The sequence below is a fragment of the Chiloscyllium plagiosum genome, chromosome 10, assembly GCF_004010195.1.
Source record: "Chiloscyllium plagiosum isolate BGI_BamShark_2017 chromosome 10, ASM401019v2, whole genome shotgun sequence".
In the NCBI taxonomy this organism is placed as follows: Eukaryota; Metazoa; Chordata; class Chondrichthyes; order Orectolobiformes; family Hemiscylliidae; genus Chiloscyllium; species Chiloscyllium plagiosum.
In genome coordinates this window covers 63,867,940-63,886,026 of record NC_057719.1, presented here as the reverse complement: position 1 = coordinate 63,886,026, position 18,087 = coordinate 63,867,940, and the positions used below count along the sequence as shown (strand labels likewise).

The window sequence follows — 18,087 nt, the reverse complement described above, 5'->3', positions numbered from 1 at the left end:
GAGTAAATCATGTGAATTGAGGAATTAATTACACATGAAACACATAGCAAAAAGCCTTTTCAGAAACATTTGTTACAAATGATCAAACATAGTTTATGTTGTTATATTTAAAATCTTAGTTATTTTAGTTGAGAAACTGCTGTATTTTGCACAATTATTATCTATTAATGTTGATTATTGCAATTTTGCATCAGTTAGCCAATAAACTTATTAATTTATATTTCTGAAAATATTTCCGAATTCATCAACACTGAATGTTAACTTGAATTCTGTTCACACAACAATTGCTTTTCTGTAATAAAATGATACTTGGTCTCCAGCTAGAGTAAGTGAAAATAGTGGGAATAATAACAGGTGCAATTGTTCAATGACACATGAACCTTTTGGACAAATCTGAAAAGTATCCAAATTTCACTTTCCGTTTCTTTTTTGAATGCAAAACAAAGTTTCCTCTGGACTTTGGTCTTATTCTGCTTCCTCAAAAAAATGCATATATCTTGGCCATTTTTTTCCTGATTGCAAATTGCCTCAGTATTAAGTGGGATAGCTCCCAGGGACAAACATTATCCGGGGAGGGAAGAGGGAGAAGAAATTCTCTCCTATTCCAACCCCACCCTCCCGTGTTTCCTCCTGGCTCAACCAAACTATCTGCTTCTCTCCTGGAGATTATCTGATCCTCCACCTCCATAACCTCTACAATTTTCCTCAATTTAACCCCACTCAGTAAGAAAGAGGAAGAGAGAAAATGAGAAACTACAGCCCTGTTAACCTGAAATAAGTCAGAATGAAGATATGACAATCTATTATAAATATGTGATTACCAGACAGTTAGAAGATGATTGACTGTGTCCAATTAGACAATGTCAATTTGTGGAAGGGATATCCTGTTTGACAAACATGTTATAATTTAAGGGTGTGGTAAGCAGAGAGAACCAGTCAATGTGTTGGATTTGGATTTTTAGAAGGCTTTTGATAAAGTTGCACACAGAACACAAATCACACAATACATGGACCTGGATCGAGGCTCAGTTAACCAGGAGAAATTGAGCAATTTTCAGGTCAGCAGGTTATGACGAGTGGGGTATCACAAGGATCAGTGATTAGTCCCAGCTGTTCTCAATCATATTGTATTTTGACCTCACATCATTGATATTTCCAAGCTTGTGGATGGCAGAAAACTTGGTTGGAATATCATTTATAAGGAGGATGCAAAGAGATTCTGAGGAGATTGAGACAGACTCAGTCAGGGAGCAAGAGCTTGGTAGATGTAATATAATGTGGATAAGTGTGAGATTATCCACGTTGATAGCAGGAATGGAGGTGCAGAATATTTCTTAAATGGTGAAAGATTGGCATCCTTGTTCATATGTCACTGAAAGCCAATGTGCTTCTGCAAGAAGATTTGAACATAGGAGCAAGGAAACCTTGCTTCAATTGTCCTCAACATTGGTTAGACTGTACCTGCAGTATTATGTGCAGTTCTGGTCCTGTTGCCTAAGAAGGGTATACTTGCCAGAAATGGACTGCAGTGGAGTTTCACCAGACTGATTGCTGAGATTGAGCCTGTATTCTTGAGATCAGAAAAATGAGAGACTATTTCATAAAAATTATAAAATTCTTAACAGTTTAGATAGTGTGATTGCAGAAAGTGCATTTTCCTTAGCTGTGGGGTCTAGAACAAGGGAGACTTAAGCCATTTAGGACTGAGATGAAGAATTTCTTCAGATGGTGGTGAATGGTAAAAATTCTTTATTCCAGAGTAGTGTGAAAATTAACCATTAAATAAGTTCAAGATAGAGATTGTGAGACTCCTAGTTCATATCAAGGGGCGTCTGGGAATATGTCATTTGAGGTAGATGATTAGCATGATCTCGAATGACTGATAAGGCTCAAAGAGCAGTGTGGTCTACTCCCACTCCAAGGTTTCTATTTCCTTCCTTCCCCTAGTCACAATCTCCCACTGCACACCAACCATAATTACTCCCCAGCCTATGATCACTGTTCCTCCTCTCTGGCTTTGACTTCGTGTTCAGTTTGCTAAGCAGGATGTCGGAGTTCCAATTTTCACGCCCATAGATCATCCAGCCCTGCAAATATCCAAGCCTAACACTCTGTCAATGTTGTTCTATAATCAGGGTGCAAGGTGTATAGATAATAGCATTGTGGGCATACCTGCACCAGATTTGAACCCAGTCATTCAAGATGATGGCTCACCACCACCTTCTCGAGGACAGTTAAGCAAGAGCAATAAATACTAGCCTTGCTGGTAGTGCTCAAACCTCGTGTCTCTTCCCCATTCTATAATCCAAGATTATATCTCATGAACCAAGCTGGCTTGTTCTGTCAAAGAACAGGGTAAATACTTTCATTTAATTCTTCTGAAAAATAAAATATCATCATCCTTTTAATGTACTTCACTTAAGTTGAATCATGTGGAGGACCTTGGATGTTTGAAACTTGAGGTGTGGTAATCTTGGATCTTAAACAAAACTGATTCTTTTGTTACGATGCAAAAGGTACAGAGTTTATTTCTTTATGTTGAGGCAAATTGAGCAACTAGTGGCCAATTGTACGTTTCAAGAATACAATCCTCTCTGCACTGCAGCTCAAATGCAATGTCTACTCACCACCTGTCCAGCCAGAACTCCAAATTATGAATCGGACCAAGTGAAAGTTTTACAGGAGAAGCGATAATGTCATGCAAAACCTTTAAAATTGAAGTAGTAATGTGTACACGTGAATGAATGATATTTTTATCCAGTTATAATTCTTGCAGATTGGGATCTTGCTTAAAGTAAGCCACCTGCATCCTATTCACTCGAATGGACTGAGTTCAGGAGTAAAAAGATTTTTATGCACCTAACATTCAGGGGGGGTTGCACAGATCTGGATTACGTTGGAAAGAAGAATATTGTGGTATAGTTCATTGGTTCGATTTTTCTCTACACATTTTGAGCTTAAAAATATTTTGCGCTCTAACTTGCTGCATGACGGGCTGTTAAAGGTGCCACGAGGCCTCGGTGGGATCTCGGTGAGGTGCAACACTGCAGTCTGCTATTTTAACCAATGAATTTAAGGATTGAGACAGAAACAAAAGATGACTGAAGGTGACCAGATACTTAATGGACCGTGAAAAAGTAGTAAAGAGAGCCTTAGTCGAGAGGGAGAGGAAAGTCACAAAATGTTAAATTTGACAAGAACAATTTGCCACCTGAGAAATGAGACTCCAGTTTCAATGATTCACTTTCCAGGCCAGAGAAGTTGTGAGTGACACTCAATATCACACAGTTAAATGTCTGGACCAAATAACTAATACACGCTATTTATTGCTAAGCATAATTTTCAGTGGTGAGATTAATGCATAATTAACATTTAAAATCAGCAAATCCTTTAAAATAACACTGAGACCAAATATGCCATGTATGTGGAGCAAATGGTGAATAGTTTAATTGACCAGTGAATTCTGGAGACTCTCAGTTGTAGCATGTTTCCTAATCCTCTGAATCTGTGTGCCAAGTTAGCGATAATAACTGCATGTTGTTCACAAGCCATTATTTTATCAGCAAGAGCTACATAGATAAACACCTCATAAAACACTCAGTGAGAGAGAATTCTCCAACATTAGCATGACCATACTTATGCACATATTTTGTTGAATTCCAATTTTACCAAAACTTTTATGTCCGCATTGATGATCTGGAGACAAGTTGCTATGTCAACCCCAAGTACTGAAGAAACAGTTGCTGTGTGAAAGAGGTTTTTCCTATCTACTTTTGGCTTATTCATCTTGCTTTGAAGTATTGCAAAATGTTAATTATTCCATATTAGCATGTATCAACTCAAAAGGTTTGGCATTTTAAACAAAAAAATGTCATGATGCAATGTCTTGTCCTACAAGGATTTCAGTCATTCAAAAATTAGGCCCAATTGCTTTTCATCAGGACACTTCCCAGAACCACAACACTTTAAAGTTCATACTTTTTAAAAATGCTTCTTGCAAAGGCTGAAAATTATTTCATTTTCACAAAGTAATAAAATACAAACTCAATGATGGGCAGACAGCTTAATTATCCATACAGGCTCCTTCCATTGTGAGTTAGTGATATAAAATGCTCGAGCACATGGGCTCATCTGGTAACAGGGATCATGTTTGAAACTCGAGTTGCCTGATAATTCTACTGCATTATAATAGTTATGGACCTAATACAGTTCAGATATAAAGGGCCTTATTGTACATTGAATTTTTCCACATGCATAATTCAAGTTTCAATTTATGTTTATTAAAATTTCCAATTAGATAAACACATCAGCTAAATACCAACATTTAAATGTAAAACAAAAGGGAATATTTGTCATATTTATTTATTTTGTTTTTTTTCGGCCTTTTATGCTACAAACATCAATTGCCCAACAGGTTAGGCAGATGCTCATTTTGCAGCTTTCAGCTCTAGTGCTTTCTGCTAGTCTACTGAGAGTTTTATTTGTGAATAGACTAAGGGTGACTTGCCAAATCATTTTCCTTCTCTCCCTCTGAAGAAATGTCTCGACCCACAGAGCATCTTGTTCGAGACTGACCGAGATAAACACGTCAACGTTTGACAACAATAATAAGATGACATTAATCTTTTCTTAAATTATCTTGTGTATAAACAATTGCCAATACATACAGGAGGCCAAATTAGTTTGCTTATTAGCAGTACACCTGTGTTGAAAATGTTTTACCATATTACAATCAAATAAAATTCTATTCCTGGAAAGCAAATAATATTTGAACAATATGGCCACACTCCACAGTGTACAGCCATTGTACCTTTTCTACAATAAATTACTTATTCAACAAAATTATTGGAGGAAATAATTAGATATTTAAAATAAGTCAGTGAGACAACCCCTGATGGTAATCTATCACTTAATGCTACATCTGGTGACAGCACAGGTGCACAGTACATTCAAGTATTCATACTCTATACCACAGAATGGTTGGAACCAAGTTTGCAAATCAGGTTCTAAGCTCATGATCTGTTTCCAAACTCAGGTGGAGCCAACTGGGAAACAGGCAGATAGAGGGCAGACAAATTCTCCAAGGGAGGGCTGGAAATATTAACAAAAAATCAATTTATATTGCACTCATACTAACTGGCTCAAAGCAAAATAGATTGAGGCTCAAATGTATGTTGCACAGCATCAGGCAACCTGGGGTCAGGGAAGTTGATAAAGATGACTGGACTGGGAAAACTAGGCTAGGAAATAAATACTGGCTATAATATATACTGAATAGTTTATTTAGTGGTAATTCGTTGCCACAAAAAAAGCTTGTGATACTGTAATACCCATCATTTGATGCCATATACCTTCAGATCCTACGTCACCATCAGCCTCTACCGCGCCCGCTGCATAACGGTAAAAAAAAGTTAAAAACGAATGTTATTTTCAAATAAACTATTCAATATATATTACAATCAATTACAAATAGCTTGCGGTGACTTTAAAGGCTTCAATTCAATCGTGGGGGCTCTGCTGATGCTTTTAAATCACTGTCACTTTTTTTTTGCAATTCCTGGCATCAGCTCTGCTCAACTGAATTGCAGCCTCATCATTCATTGCCAGCTATGTATTATCCTACACATAAAGAATATTAAAATGTTACAGTTTTGTTTTTGCCAAAGTATTTATTACTATCACACCACTGCATAGTATTGGAAATAAATCTTAACTTTAAAATCCAGATTATAAGTTATGTGAACTCATTGTTCCCACAATTTAGTGGGCACTTTTGTACAAAAAATTTGATTCTACGTTCTTGGTGCTACATTTCCATTAGACATACATAAGTCTGCTGGACATGCAAAATGGATTCAGTTGACAAAATTTAGAAATGCCTGTGTTAAGACTGATATTGATTTGCAAGTGAAGAAAACAAACAGGTGACTAAGTAGATATTCTTCCACTTGAGAGCACGTCACTAAAAGAGCCATGTTTGAAAAAAATGAAATAGAAATCAAAAGCAAAGCTTTCAGTTAGTTTGATGATAAACATTGCATAAAATAATACAACTTGCAGAATGATGAATCATTTATAATGACATGACACAATAATGCTTTCAATGACACAGATCATGTCATCTTAAATTGTGCATTTATGAAGTGTTGATATAAAAGTTGGTAGGTCATCAAGTATGATACAATGAGCTTGTTTTATGCTACCCAAGTATTTTACTCCTAGAAATGAGATCATTAGGGAAGAGCGGTGCCATACCTTGACAGGTCCCACAAGCTGGTATGGATCCTAAACATCAGCACAGTACATGATCTCAAGCATGCAATCATTTAACAACATTTCATGAATCACAACTTCAAACTTATAACCCAAATTTTCTTCTAACCTACACAAATAGAAATGAATCCACAGCCTTTAAATACATTGGCTTTAAATAAGCTTACACAGATGTACAGGACTCTTTGACTTCTCAAGCTGTTACACTGGAAAAGAGTCATGCTTATGATTGAGCTTAAAACAATTCAGCAAATCTACACAAACAGCCTTTGAAATATATCAAGTGCCCAAAACTGATCTGTGGAATGAGAACACACACAGCTGCAAATATTAAATGAAACCACCAATAAATTTACAGGGAACATCATTTATGTGTCTTACCTTTGACATAATAACTAACACTAAATTTTAAACTGATTATGATTCTAATTGTTTAATGGTATTCCGCTAAGAGAGTAATAGGTCTGTTACCTGGCAGCGCAAAGATGATTTTTCTGATGCCATCAATATCCAAAGTTGCAAAGGTTGTTGGGAGGCTGTGGATGGAAGAATAAATACTTAATATCTTTGACTGAAAGCCATGTGGATGATTCATTTCAAATATTTTCATTACTTTTAAATTTCTAATCTTTTAAGTACCCAACTGCAATTCCACAAAACATAGCAACAGGATAGACTATTCTGCACCTCATCACTTACTGCCAATGAATTAGCTTGTAGCTGAGTTGTAGCATAACTCATTCGGTATGCACAATTAGTGAAAATTCTACTGTACTCAAAGTCTACAGATTAAACATTCATATTGTGTCTATAATTTTCTGTGTACATATGGAATGGAATTCAATCAACGCAAATGGAAATAAACATCAAAATCCCCATTTTCTATTTGTTATCTCAAATTATCATCATTCTCAGCCCAAAGGAGAGAAGAAAGTTTATCTTAAGCTAGTTCGTGGAGACTGAATTAATAGATTTAACAGAGACTTGGACAGATGTTTCTAATCTTCCTGATTTGTGATGAGCTCAAGGGGTGAAAATAAACAAGATTGAAGCAGAATAATAAATTAAAGTAACCAGTTAATTTATATAATTCATAGAGTCATACAGCACTGAAACAGACCATTCGGTCCAACCAATCCATGCTGAACATAATACCAAACTAAACTAGACCCACCTACATGCTCCTAGCCAATATCTTTCCAAACATTTCCAATTCATGTACTTATCCAAGTGTCTTTTAAATATTGCAATTGTACCCACATCCACCACTTCCTCAGGAAGTTCATTCCACACGAACACTACCCTCTGTGTAAAGAATTTGTCCCCATGTCTTTTTTAAATCTCTCTCCTCACTTTAAAAATGTGTCCCCCGTCTTGAAATCTCCCATTCTGGGGAATAAGACACTGACCATTAACCCTATCTATACATCCCATGATTGAATAAACTTCTATAATTTGTTGTATATTAAAAATAATTCACATAAAAATTCCATGTCACTTTCTAACTATATTAAAATCCATTGTAATCATTCCAACTTCACTTGCAGTTATTGAAGCATTGATTTCCAATGTGATTAAGTGTTCTGACTTTGAATTGATGTAGGTGACAACTGAACTATATTTGTTTTATCCAGTGCTTAATGGCAAAAAAAAAAGTTTCAGTTCACTGGAACCGGTTCTGCTCTGAGCTAGAGGACCACGGACTTGAGCACAGAATTGAGAATATGATTTCAGCCTAATACAGAGACTGTCATACTATCACTGTTAAAAATCATACAACACCAGGTTATAATCCAACAGGTTTATTTGGAAGCACTAGCTTTTGGAGTGCTGCTCCTTCATCAGGTGGTTGTGATCACTGCTTTTTCTTAAGGCATTAAACTGAAATCCTATCCACCTGATGAAATGTATTTAAAGGATCCCTTGACATTCGTACAAAGGAGTTCTCAATTGTATCATTGCCATATAGAGGATTATTTGAATATTGGATTATTTGAAGAAGATTTCAAAGTCCCGCAAAAACATTACATCAAAGAGGTAAGTGTATTTGATTTATCTGGACTGAAGAAGATGTGAAAACGCTGACAAAAACAAAGAAACACAAGCAACACACCACCCTTTGCAAAAGTAAGTATTTTACAGTATTCCCAGCACTTTACCAGGCTGTTCATTTAAAAAAAAGGCCGAGAACGTAAACGCGTGCATGAGACGGGACTTCCGTCTTCCTATCGCCAGACTGGGTTCCTGGAAACTGATACTGTAAATGGTCATGCAATTATAGAAGCTGCTCAGGACCTTGTTTAATGCTGGGATTTCATGGTAAGAGTTTAGTTCTTCTCATGAGTTGAGAGTGTGTTGCTGGAAAAGCACAGCAGGTCAGGCAGCATCCGAGGAGCAGGAAAATCGACGTTTCCCGGAGCCCTTCATCAGCCCAAAATATCAATTTTCCTGCTCCTCAGATGCTGCCTGAACTGCTGTGCTTTTCCAGCAACACACTCTCAACTCTGATCGCCAGCATCTGAAATCTCACTGTCTTTCAGTTCTTCTCATGTTAACTTGTAATTTGCAGACTGCAAAGGTTAGTTTGTTTGAATGGCAGACTCATTAAAATTATAGATTTAAACAAATTCTCTGGTGGAGCACAGTGCCAGATCAGTATGGTTTCCCTTGTTTAAGCTAAAATCGATTAATCAAATAATCAATTATCCGAACAAAATAGTATCCGCCCATCTCATTCGGATAATCGAGGTTCCTCTGGATATTGTTCCATTCAAGCAACTAGGTTAGGTGGTCAGTGGCAGACCTTGCCCTGAGGCTGACTTTCCATTCACCTAAACCTCAAAATGAGGCCCCCTATTCTTATCTTACACTCATGAACGAATTTGATTCATGACTCTTAGTTTATGTCACATTAGATAGATCCTCCATCTGCACCTGTTGATCTTTAGCCTCAGCTTACTGTCATTCATTCACAAACAGAGTATTTTATGGCTGGCATGACAACATTGTCACTGGGCTATTTATGCAGAGACCCAGGTAAGGTTCTGGTGATATGGGTTTGAATCCTGCCATGCAGATAATGGATTTGAATTCAATTTTTAAAATCTGGAATTCGGAGTCCAATGATGACCATGAATCCACTGTCAATTGTCATAAAAACCCATCTGGTTCACTAATATCCTTCAGGGAAGGAAACTGCCATCCTTATCTGGTCTTGATTACGTGTGACTCCAGACCCACAGCAATCTGGTTGACTCTTAACTGTCCTCTGGGCAATTAGAGATGGACAATAAATTCTGGCCTAGCCAGTGATGCCTTCATCAACAAAGCAGTTTCATAAGTCAGGATAGATGGTGAGCTGTTAGCTTTCATGATTCAGGGAATTGAACAGTTACATATAACGTTCATTACAAATACAGTCACATCCCACTTCATATAACAAATGAAAATATTTGTTAATCATCATGGGGGTGCTGCTTGAGAAAAGAGGTTGGGGTCCTGCAAAGACGAGGGGTTTGGTCAGTGGCGGAGCAGCAGAAGGGACGGAAGTGAGAGACTACAAGGTAGCAGAGTGGATGAGAATCCAGTGATTGCAAAGGGGGAAAAGGGATTGGGGTTAAGTGAGTGTTTGCAAAGGGGAGAGGGGAGGTAACCAGCAGTTGTAAAGGGGGAGTGGGAGGAAGGCTGACAAGAGGAACCTATCAGCACAGGAACTAGCTACTGGGAGCCAGGTAAGCTCAAAGTCACAGGTAATGAATTCCTTGCAATTATTTTTTTTACATTTTGCATGTCAGTTATTGAATAAAATCACTTTTGTTGCTAACTTATATCTGTTGTCTTCTAACAGTTTATAAGTGTAGTGTCCACAGCTGTGTACTCAATTCCTGTGCCGACCAGCTGGAGGGAGCATTCCTTATTTAATCTGAAGTCCCCACCTGCTTCAAGAAGACAAAAACCATCCAGATGCCAAAGAATCAGCGACCCTCAATGTCTACTGCCTGGCGGCTCTGACCTCCATAATTATGAAGTTAGTCATGGCTCACCCCAATTCCAGATTACTAGATTGCCTTGATCCTTTGCAATTCACCTACTGGCGCGGTAGATCCATGGGCAGACAGCATCTCTCTGGCTCTTCACTCATCCCTGGAATATCTGGATATCAAAGATCTATGTCAGACTCTTAATTACTGACAACAGCTCTGCCTTCAACGCCATAATTCCAAACAAACTAATCTCTAAACTTCAAGACTGGGGTGTCAGCTCCCCCCTCTAACAGGATCCTCCACTTCCTGCCCCATAGACTGCAACCAGTACGAATAGGTGACAAACCTCCTCCATGATGATCCTCAAACATCAGCGACCTGCAAGGCTCGTACTCAGCTCCCAACTGCACTCCTTGTACAATCATGACTGTGTGGCCAAATTCTGCTTCAACTCCATTTACAAGTTTGCTGATGACATCACTGTTGTAAGTCAGATCTCAAACAACGACGAGACAGAATACAGGAAAGCGATTCAGTGCTTAGTAGCACGATGATGTAGACACCAATCTCTCCATCAACATCAGCAAAATGAAGGAACTGGTCATTTTCTTCAGGAAGAGTGGAGGACAAGCTCGTCTGCATCAATGATGCTGAGGTGGAGATGGTCCAGAGCATCAAGTTCCTGGGAGTGATGATCACCAATCTGACCTGGTCCACCCACATTGATGCAATGGTCAAGAAAGCATGACAATGACTTTACTATTTAGCATGTCCACAAAGGCTTTTACCAATTTTTATAGATGCAGCATATAAATCATCCTATCTGGATATATATGCTTTGCCCAAGCCCGCAAGAAACTACAGAGTTGTGAACATAGCCTAGTCCATCACGAAAACCAGCCTTCCATCTATTGACACTAGCTATATTTTCTACTACCTTGGCAAAGCAACCAACATAATCAAAGACCCCTCCCATCCCTGTTTTACTTTCTTTCACCTCTTCCATCAAGCAGAAGATATAAATGTTCGAATAGATTCAAGAACAGTTTATTCCCTTTTGTTATCAGACTTTTGAATGAACCTCTCAAATGTTAATGTTGATCTCTCTCTCTCTCTCTGCACCTTCTCCATGGCTGTAACACTGTATCCTGCAGTCTTTGAGTTATGATCTACCTGTAGAGCGTACAAAACAACACTTTCCACTGTATCTCATGAAATACGGTGACAACAATGCACCAAATCAAAGTCTCAGAGATTGAAGCTTTCCCTATGGTAATTATTGATGATAAGTTCGAAACTTCAAGATCTAGTTCTTTGAATTCTGCTTCTGAGGGTCTAATTGTCACATATGCCAATGCAGAATTTGACAAATACAGAAGTAATGCTTTATGTGATTATATCTCACCTAATGAAGGAGTTAGTGAGAAGAAAATGTAGCCCCCAGAAAAATCAGACTATAGCTCTGGAGAAATTTCAAGGACAAAGATATTTTGAACCCTATCTCTCAAATGATAGATTAGCAATTCCATCTCTTTGTGGCCACAAATTTAAATTAATGGGATTAACAACTTTGCTGGGGCTAAATGCGCTTTGTGAAACTAGTTTTGAAATTCAATTCCTAGTTGACATATCTGGATCAAAACAGTTTGCAAAATGGCAATTCAGAAACTGAAATGTACAAATAATAGAAAGAGATAGAGTTTGAGCATGAGTTTGCATTGCACCAATTAAATATTTAGGAGTCCTTGATACTGATAGCAGCTGCCAAAAGCAGATAAACGGGTAGAAATTGTCCCTTCTGGCAGAAGGGCTGATAACCAGAAGATCAAGATTTAATATTCTTGACAAAAGAATTGCCAGGGTCAGGGATGGCATAAAGATTTTTTTTACACAGTAAGTTGTGATTTAGAATGTACACTATTAAGGGGTGGTGGGACCAGATTCAATACTGACTTATAAAGGACTAACAGAATAAATACTTGGAGGCTATGGGGAAAGGGCAGCAGTTCGAGATTAATTAAATAACTCCGACAATAATTCTATCAAATAAAAAGCGACAGCCCAACCAACCTTGTATTAATTGAGCATCCTGGCTAATCCTTATGAGCTGTGATCTTAACATCTAAACCAAACCTGTTTAAAACCCACAGTTCAAGAGAGATAATTATTTAAGGTAAGTCAATTTAAAAATTCCAATCGAGTCATGGCACACAAAGTGAATAGCAGTGAGGAACAGAAACAAACCCAGGAGCAGGATCAGTTGTCAATGGCAAATCTCTTTAAAAAAAACCTTTCCACCCAAGTCAAACACAGAATAGTGAGAGGCCTGTGAATAACCAATCTTTGAAGCAGTGAATGAATAAGAGAGAGGAACCTGGCATACAGAAAGTTCACTGTCAGATAATGAAACATTGGGCTTTTTTTTTAATAAAGTGTATTCTTTTGTAATCAACTTTAATGAGAGCAGTTTCACCATATTAATGATCACAAGCCTCAAGGTCTTCACCTATGTTCTGCAAATGGCATGACGTGTTGATACTGTGAGATTCAGCTGTTATCTTGGCAAGGATTCCAATGCTCGAGTCCGACTGTTTGCATGATATTTAAAAAAAATGAGACCAGTAATGTATCAAGACGTCTATTTCATAATGAGCTTCGAATGAACTAGACAAGCAATACGGAGAAAGAGAATATTTTATAAAGACCATCTCTTTATACAAATGCAGCACCTCTTTGTAAATAAAGGATGGAACACAGAAGTTCAGCTTCATTTCAATTCAATGTGCTCTTTTAAAGCACATTTTTAGGTAATAAGAATGGAATTTTCCACTGCCTTGTGTGGCATGAGCAATTGTGAGGGAGGTGGGTAGAATGCAAAAATCAGAAACTCTTACCCTCAAACATTAAATGGGACTTCAGAATCTCACCGAGTGTGACTACTTTATCTCTGTGTATCAAAGCTTCAACTCATCTTTCTTCTTACGCCACTTCCTTTATTTTTTAAGAAATTAGACAAGTTCCTAATTTGCAAATCAGAGCAGGGACCAGGTGGCTGCAGCTCACTGAATGCTTATTCCGGTCTTCATGCAACTGATTGTTTAGCTCAAAGCCTCTGCACGCTCCATGGGCACCATCCTCCTTCAATCATTCATAATTGCAGGGCAGGGCATAGAAAAATGAGAAACCTCACACATCATCGTGCTTGTCCTCAGAACAACTCATGCACTGCTTCAGACCTTGAACACTTTGTAGCTCAAGGGCACTTCCGGCTCATGTGCTTCTATCACATGGCTTTGCAATACAAGGGTAGGTCAGGATGCTTTCTTAGCACTCACTCACTTTGGTCTTATTTGTAGACTGCCAGCCTCTGCATATTTTACTCTGGTTTCTCACTGATGTGCCAACTCACTAACTTGGATCATTGAACAGTAGAGTACAGGCCCTTCAGCTCTTGATGTCGTGTCGACCTTTTATCCTACTCTCAGATCAAACTACTTACATACCCTTCATTTTACTATAATCCAAGTGTCACTTCAATATCCCTAATGTATCTGACTCTACCACCACCGCTGGCAGAGCATTCCACGCACCCAGCACTCTCTGTGTAAGAACCTACCTCTGACATCTCCCCTAAATCTTCCTCCAATCACTTTAAAATTATGCCCCCTTGTAATAACCATTTCTGCCCTAAAATGTCTCTGGCTATCCACTCTATGCCTCTCATCATCTTGTATACCTCTATCAAGCTAACTCTCATCCTTCTTCACTCCAATGAGAAAAGGCCTGGCTCCCTCTATCTTTCTTCATAAGACCTGACCTCCAGTCCATGCAGCGTCCTGGTAAATCTCCTCTGCACCTTCTCTAAAGCTTCCACATCCTTCCTATAATGAGGTGAGCAGAAATGAATACAGTATTCCAAGTATGGTCTAACCAGGGCTTTATAGAGCTACAGCATAAGTGCGCAGCTCTTAAACTCAATCCCTCTCCTAATGAAAGCCGACACACCGTATGACTTCTTAACAACCCTATCAACTTGGTTGGCAACTTTGAGGGGTTTATGGACGTAGATATCAGGACCCCTCTGTTCCGCCACATTGCCAAGAAACCTGCCTTTAACCTGTAACCTGCATTCAAATTCGACCTTCCAAAATGAATCACTTCACACTTTTTCAGGTTGAACTCCATCTGTCACTTCTCAGCCCAGCTCTGCATCTTCTCAATGACCTGTTACAACCTGCAACTGCCCTCCACACTATCCACAACTCCACCAATCTTCGTATCATTGGCAAATCTACTAACCCACCCTTCCATTTCCTCATCTAAGTCATTTATAAAAATGACAAACAGCAGTGGTTCCAAAACAAATCCTTGTGGCACACCACTAGTAACCAATCTCCAGGCTGAATATTTTCCATCACCCACAACTCGCTGCTTTCTTATAGAAAGCCAGTTTCTAATCCAAACTGCTAAGTCACGCTCAATCCCATACCTCTGCATTTTCTCCAAAAGCCTACCATGTGGAACCTTATCAAAGGCTTACTAAAGTCCATGTACACCACGTCAACTGCCCTACCATCATCCACATGCTTGGTCACCTCAAAATACTCAATGAGGTTTGTGAAACACGACCTATCCTTGACAAAACCATATGGATTTTCTCCAATCAAATTATCACTTGCTAGACGATTACAAATTCTATTTCTTGCTAGATGATTATAAATTTTCCCTCTAATAATCCTTTCCAAAACCTTTCCTACAAAGACGTAAGGCTCACTGGTCTATAATTACCTGGGTCATCTCTACTGCCCCTCTGGAACCTTATCAAACATCTTGCTAAAATCCATGTACACCACATCCACCGCTCTACATCATCAATGTGTTTTGTCACATCCTCAAAGAAGTCAATAAGGCTTGTGAGGCATGGCCTGCCCCTCACAAAGCCATGCTGACTATCTCTAGTCAAGCTATGCTTTTCCAAGTAATCATAAATCCTGTCTCTCAGAATCCTCTCCATTAATTTGCCCACCACTGACTTACGACTGACTAGTCTGTAATTCCTAGGGTTATCCCTATTCCCTTTCTTGAACAAGAGAATAATATTTGTCACTCTCCAATCATCTGGTACTACTCCACTGGACAGTGCGGACACAAAGATCATCACCAAAGGTGCAGCAATCTCTCCCCTCACTTCCCGTAATAACCTTGGGTATATCCCATCAGGCCCAGGGAATTTAACTATCATCATGATTTTCAAAATTTCCAGCACATCCTCCTTCTTTACATCAACCCTTTTCAGCGTATCAGCCTGTTTCACGCTGTCCTCACAAACAACAAGGTCTCTCTCACTAGTGAATACTGACACAAAAGTATTAATTAAAGACCTCCCCTACCTCCACTGACTCCAGGGACAAGTTCCTTTCACTATCCCTGATTGGCCCTACCCTCATTCTGGCCATCCTCTTATTCCTCACAAAAGTGTAGAATGGCTTGGGGTTTTCCTTAATCTTACCCGCTAAGGCTTTTTCATGCCCCCTTCTAGCTCTCCTAAGTCCATTCTTCAGTTCCTTCCTGGCTACCTTGTAACTCTCTAGAGCCCTGTCTGATCCTGCATCCTCAACCTTAAGTAAATGTCCTTCTCCCTCTTGACTAGTTGTTCCACATCTCTTGTCACCCACGATTCCTTCACTCTACCATCCTTCCTTGCTTCAGTGAGACAAACCTATCAAGTGCTCTCTAATCAACCTCCACATTTCTGTTGTGCATTTCCTTGAGAATATCTGTTCCCAATTTATGCTCCACAGTTCCTGCCTAATTGTATTGTAAATTCCCCTCCCCCAATTAAGTACTTTCCCATACGGTCTGCTCCTATCCCTCTCCATGACTATAGTAAAGGTCAGGTAGTTGTGATCACAGATTTACAGGCTGCCAGTCTCAGTGTGGTTCACGTTGCTTTCTTGCTGATCATGGTCTTCAGTGCCAGGTTGCAGGCTGCCAGTCTCTGTGGCTTGCATTACTTTGTTAAACTCAGAGGAAGAGGCAGGCATCTAGTCACAGTGGGGAACACTGAACTGTCAAAGGGGTGGATATGCCGTGTGGCACTGTGCTACAAAAATGTTATACCTGCAGCATGTTTGAGCACTTGCCATGTCAGATAAAAAGTTAACTTCAAAATAACTATACAAAATGGCTGACACCATGTGCAAAGTAGGTGGGGTCAGCTACTTTTTTTCTTTAGGGGAGCAGTAAAACCTTTGGAATTGAGGCACTGCTAGGGGCAATCCCAGGAATCATACCTGCACTAATTTGGTAATGCCAAGTAACTTCAAATTGCACTTCATGAGCATGTCATTAGGCGGAGAGGGGGTTTGGGTTTGCACGTGGATGAGTGCAGGTTTATGAAGCAAAAGGATCTGGCAGTTATAGACGGTAATGTTTTGGATAATGATACCTAGTGTAGGACATGAAGAGACAGAGTGTACACACATATAAAAACACCAGCAAATAGAATCAAATAGGGGTAGGTATCGTTAAACAGGTAAAATTAATGCTCTTTGAATGCACATAGTAGTCAAAACAAAATAAATGAATTGACTAACATGACTCAGGGATGGGCAGGACTGGCAGCTTAACGTTCCAGGATACAAATGCTACAGGAAGGCTACAGGAAGGATAGAAAGGGAGGCAAGAGAGGAAGGGGAGTGGCATTTTTGATAAGGGATAGCAATAAGGCTGTGCTGAGGGAGGATATTCCTGGAAATAGTTCCAGAGAAGTGATTTGGGTGGAACTGAGAAATAAGAAAGGGATGATCACCTTATTGGGATTGTATTATAGACCCCCTAATAGTCAGAGGGAAATTGAGAAACAAACTTGTAAGGAGATCTCAGCTATCAGTAAGAATAATAGGGTAGTTATGGTAGGGGAGTTTAACGTTCCAAACATTGACTGGGACTGCCATAGCGTTAAAGGTTTAGATGGAGAGGAATTTCTTAAGTGTGTACAAGAAAATTTTCTGATTCAGTTCGTGGATGTACCTACTAAAGAAGGTGCAAAACTTGACCTACTCTTGGGAAATAAGGTAGGGCAGGTGACTGAGGTGTCAGTGGGGGAGCACTTTGGGGCCAGCGACCATAGTTCTATTTGTTTTAAAAAAGGATAGACCCGATCTAAAAGTTGAAGTTCTAAATTGGAGAAAGGCCAATTTTGATGGTATTAGGCAAGAACTTTTGGAAGCTGATTGGAGGCAGATGATCGCAGGTAAAGGGACTGCTGGAAAATGGGAAGCCTTCAGAAATAAGATAACAAGAATCAGAGAAAGTATATTCCTGTCAGGGTGAAAGGGAAGGCTGGTAGGTATAGGGAATGCTGGATGACTAAAGAAATTGAGATTCGGAGATGCCGGTGTTGGACTGGGGTGTACAAAGTTAAAAATCACACAACACCAGGTTATAGTCCAACAGGTTTAATTGGAAGCACATTAGCTTTCGGAGCGACGCTCCTTCATCAGGTGATTGTCACCTGATGAAGGAGCGTCGCTCCGAAAGCTAGTGTGCTTCCAATTAAACCTGTTGGACTATAACCTGGCGTTGTGTGATTTTTAACAAAGAAATTGAGGGTTTGGTTAAGAAAAAGAAGGAAGCATATGTCAGGTATAGACAGGATAGATCGAGTGAATTCTTAGAAGAGTATAAAGAAAGTAGGAGTATACTTAAGAGGGAAATCAGGAGGGCAAAACGGGGACATGAGCTCTGGCAAATAGAATTAAGGAATTCAAAGGGTTTTTACAAATATATTAAGGACAAAAGGGTAACTAGGGAGAGAATAGGGCCCCTC

At 39.2% G+C, this 18,087-nt stretch overlaps 1 protein-coding gene across 8 annotated transcripts in view; it reads right to left on the bottom strand.

The window, feature by feature from the left end:
* Window positions 1–18,087, bottom strand: part of LOC122553706 (gephyrin) — a 537,285-nt gene that overhangs the window by 12,961 nt on the left and 506,237 nt on the right. For 5 of the 8 annotated variants that reach the window (XM_043697929.1, XM_043697925.1, XM_043697926.1 and 2 more), the window contains one exon: window positions 6,745–6,809. In XM_043697929.1, the coding sequence (XP_043553864.1) occupies window positions 6,745–6,809 (65 nt within the window). Of the gene's footprint in view, window positions 1–5,351; window positions 5,391–6,744; window positions 6,810–18,087 lie in introns of all 8 variants that reach the window. The other 3 variants (XM_043697923.1, XM_043697921.1, XM_043697924.1) reach the window with 1 other exon arrangement.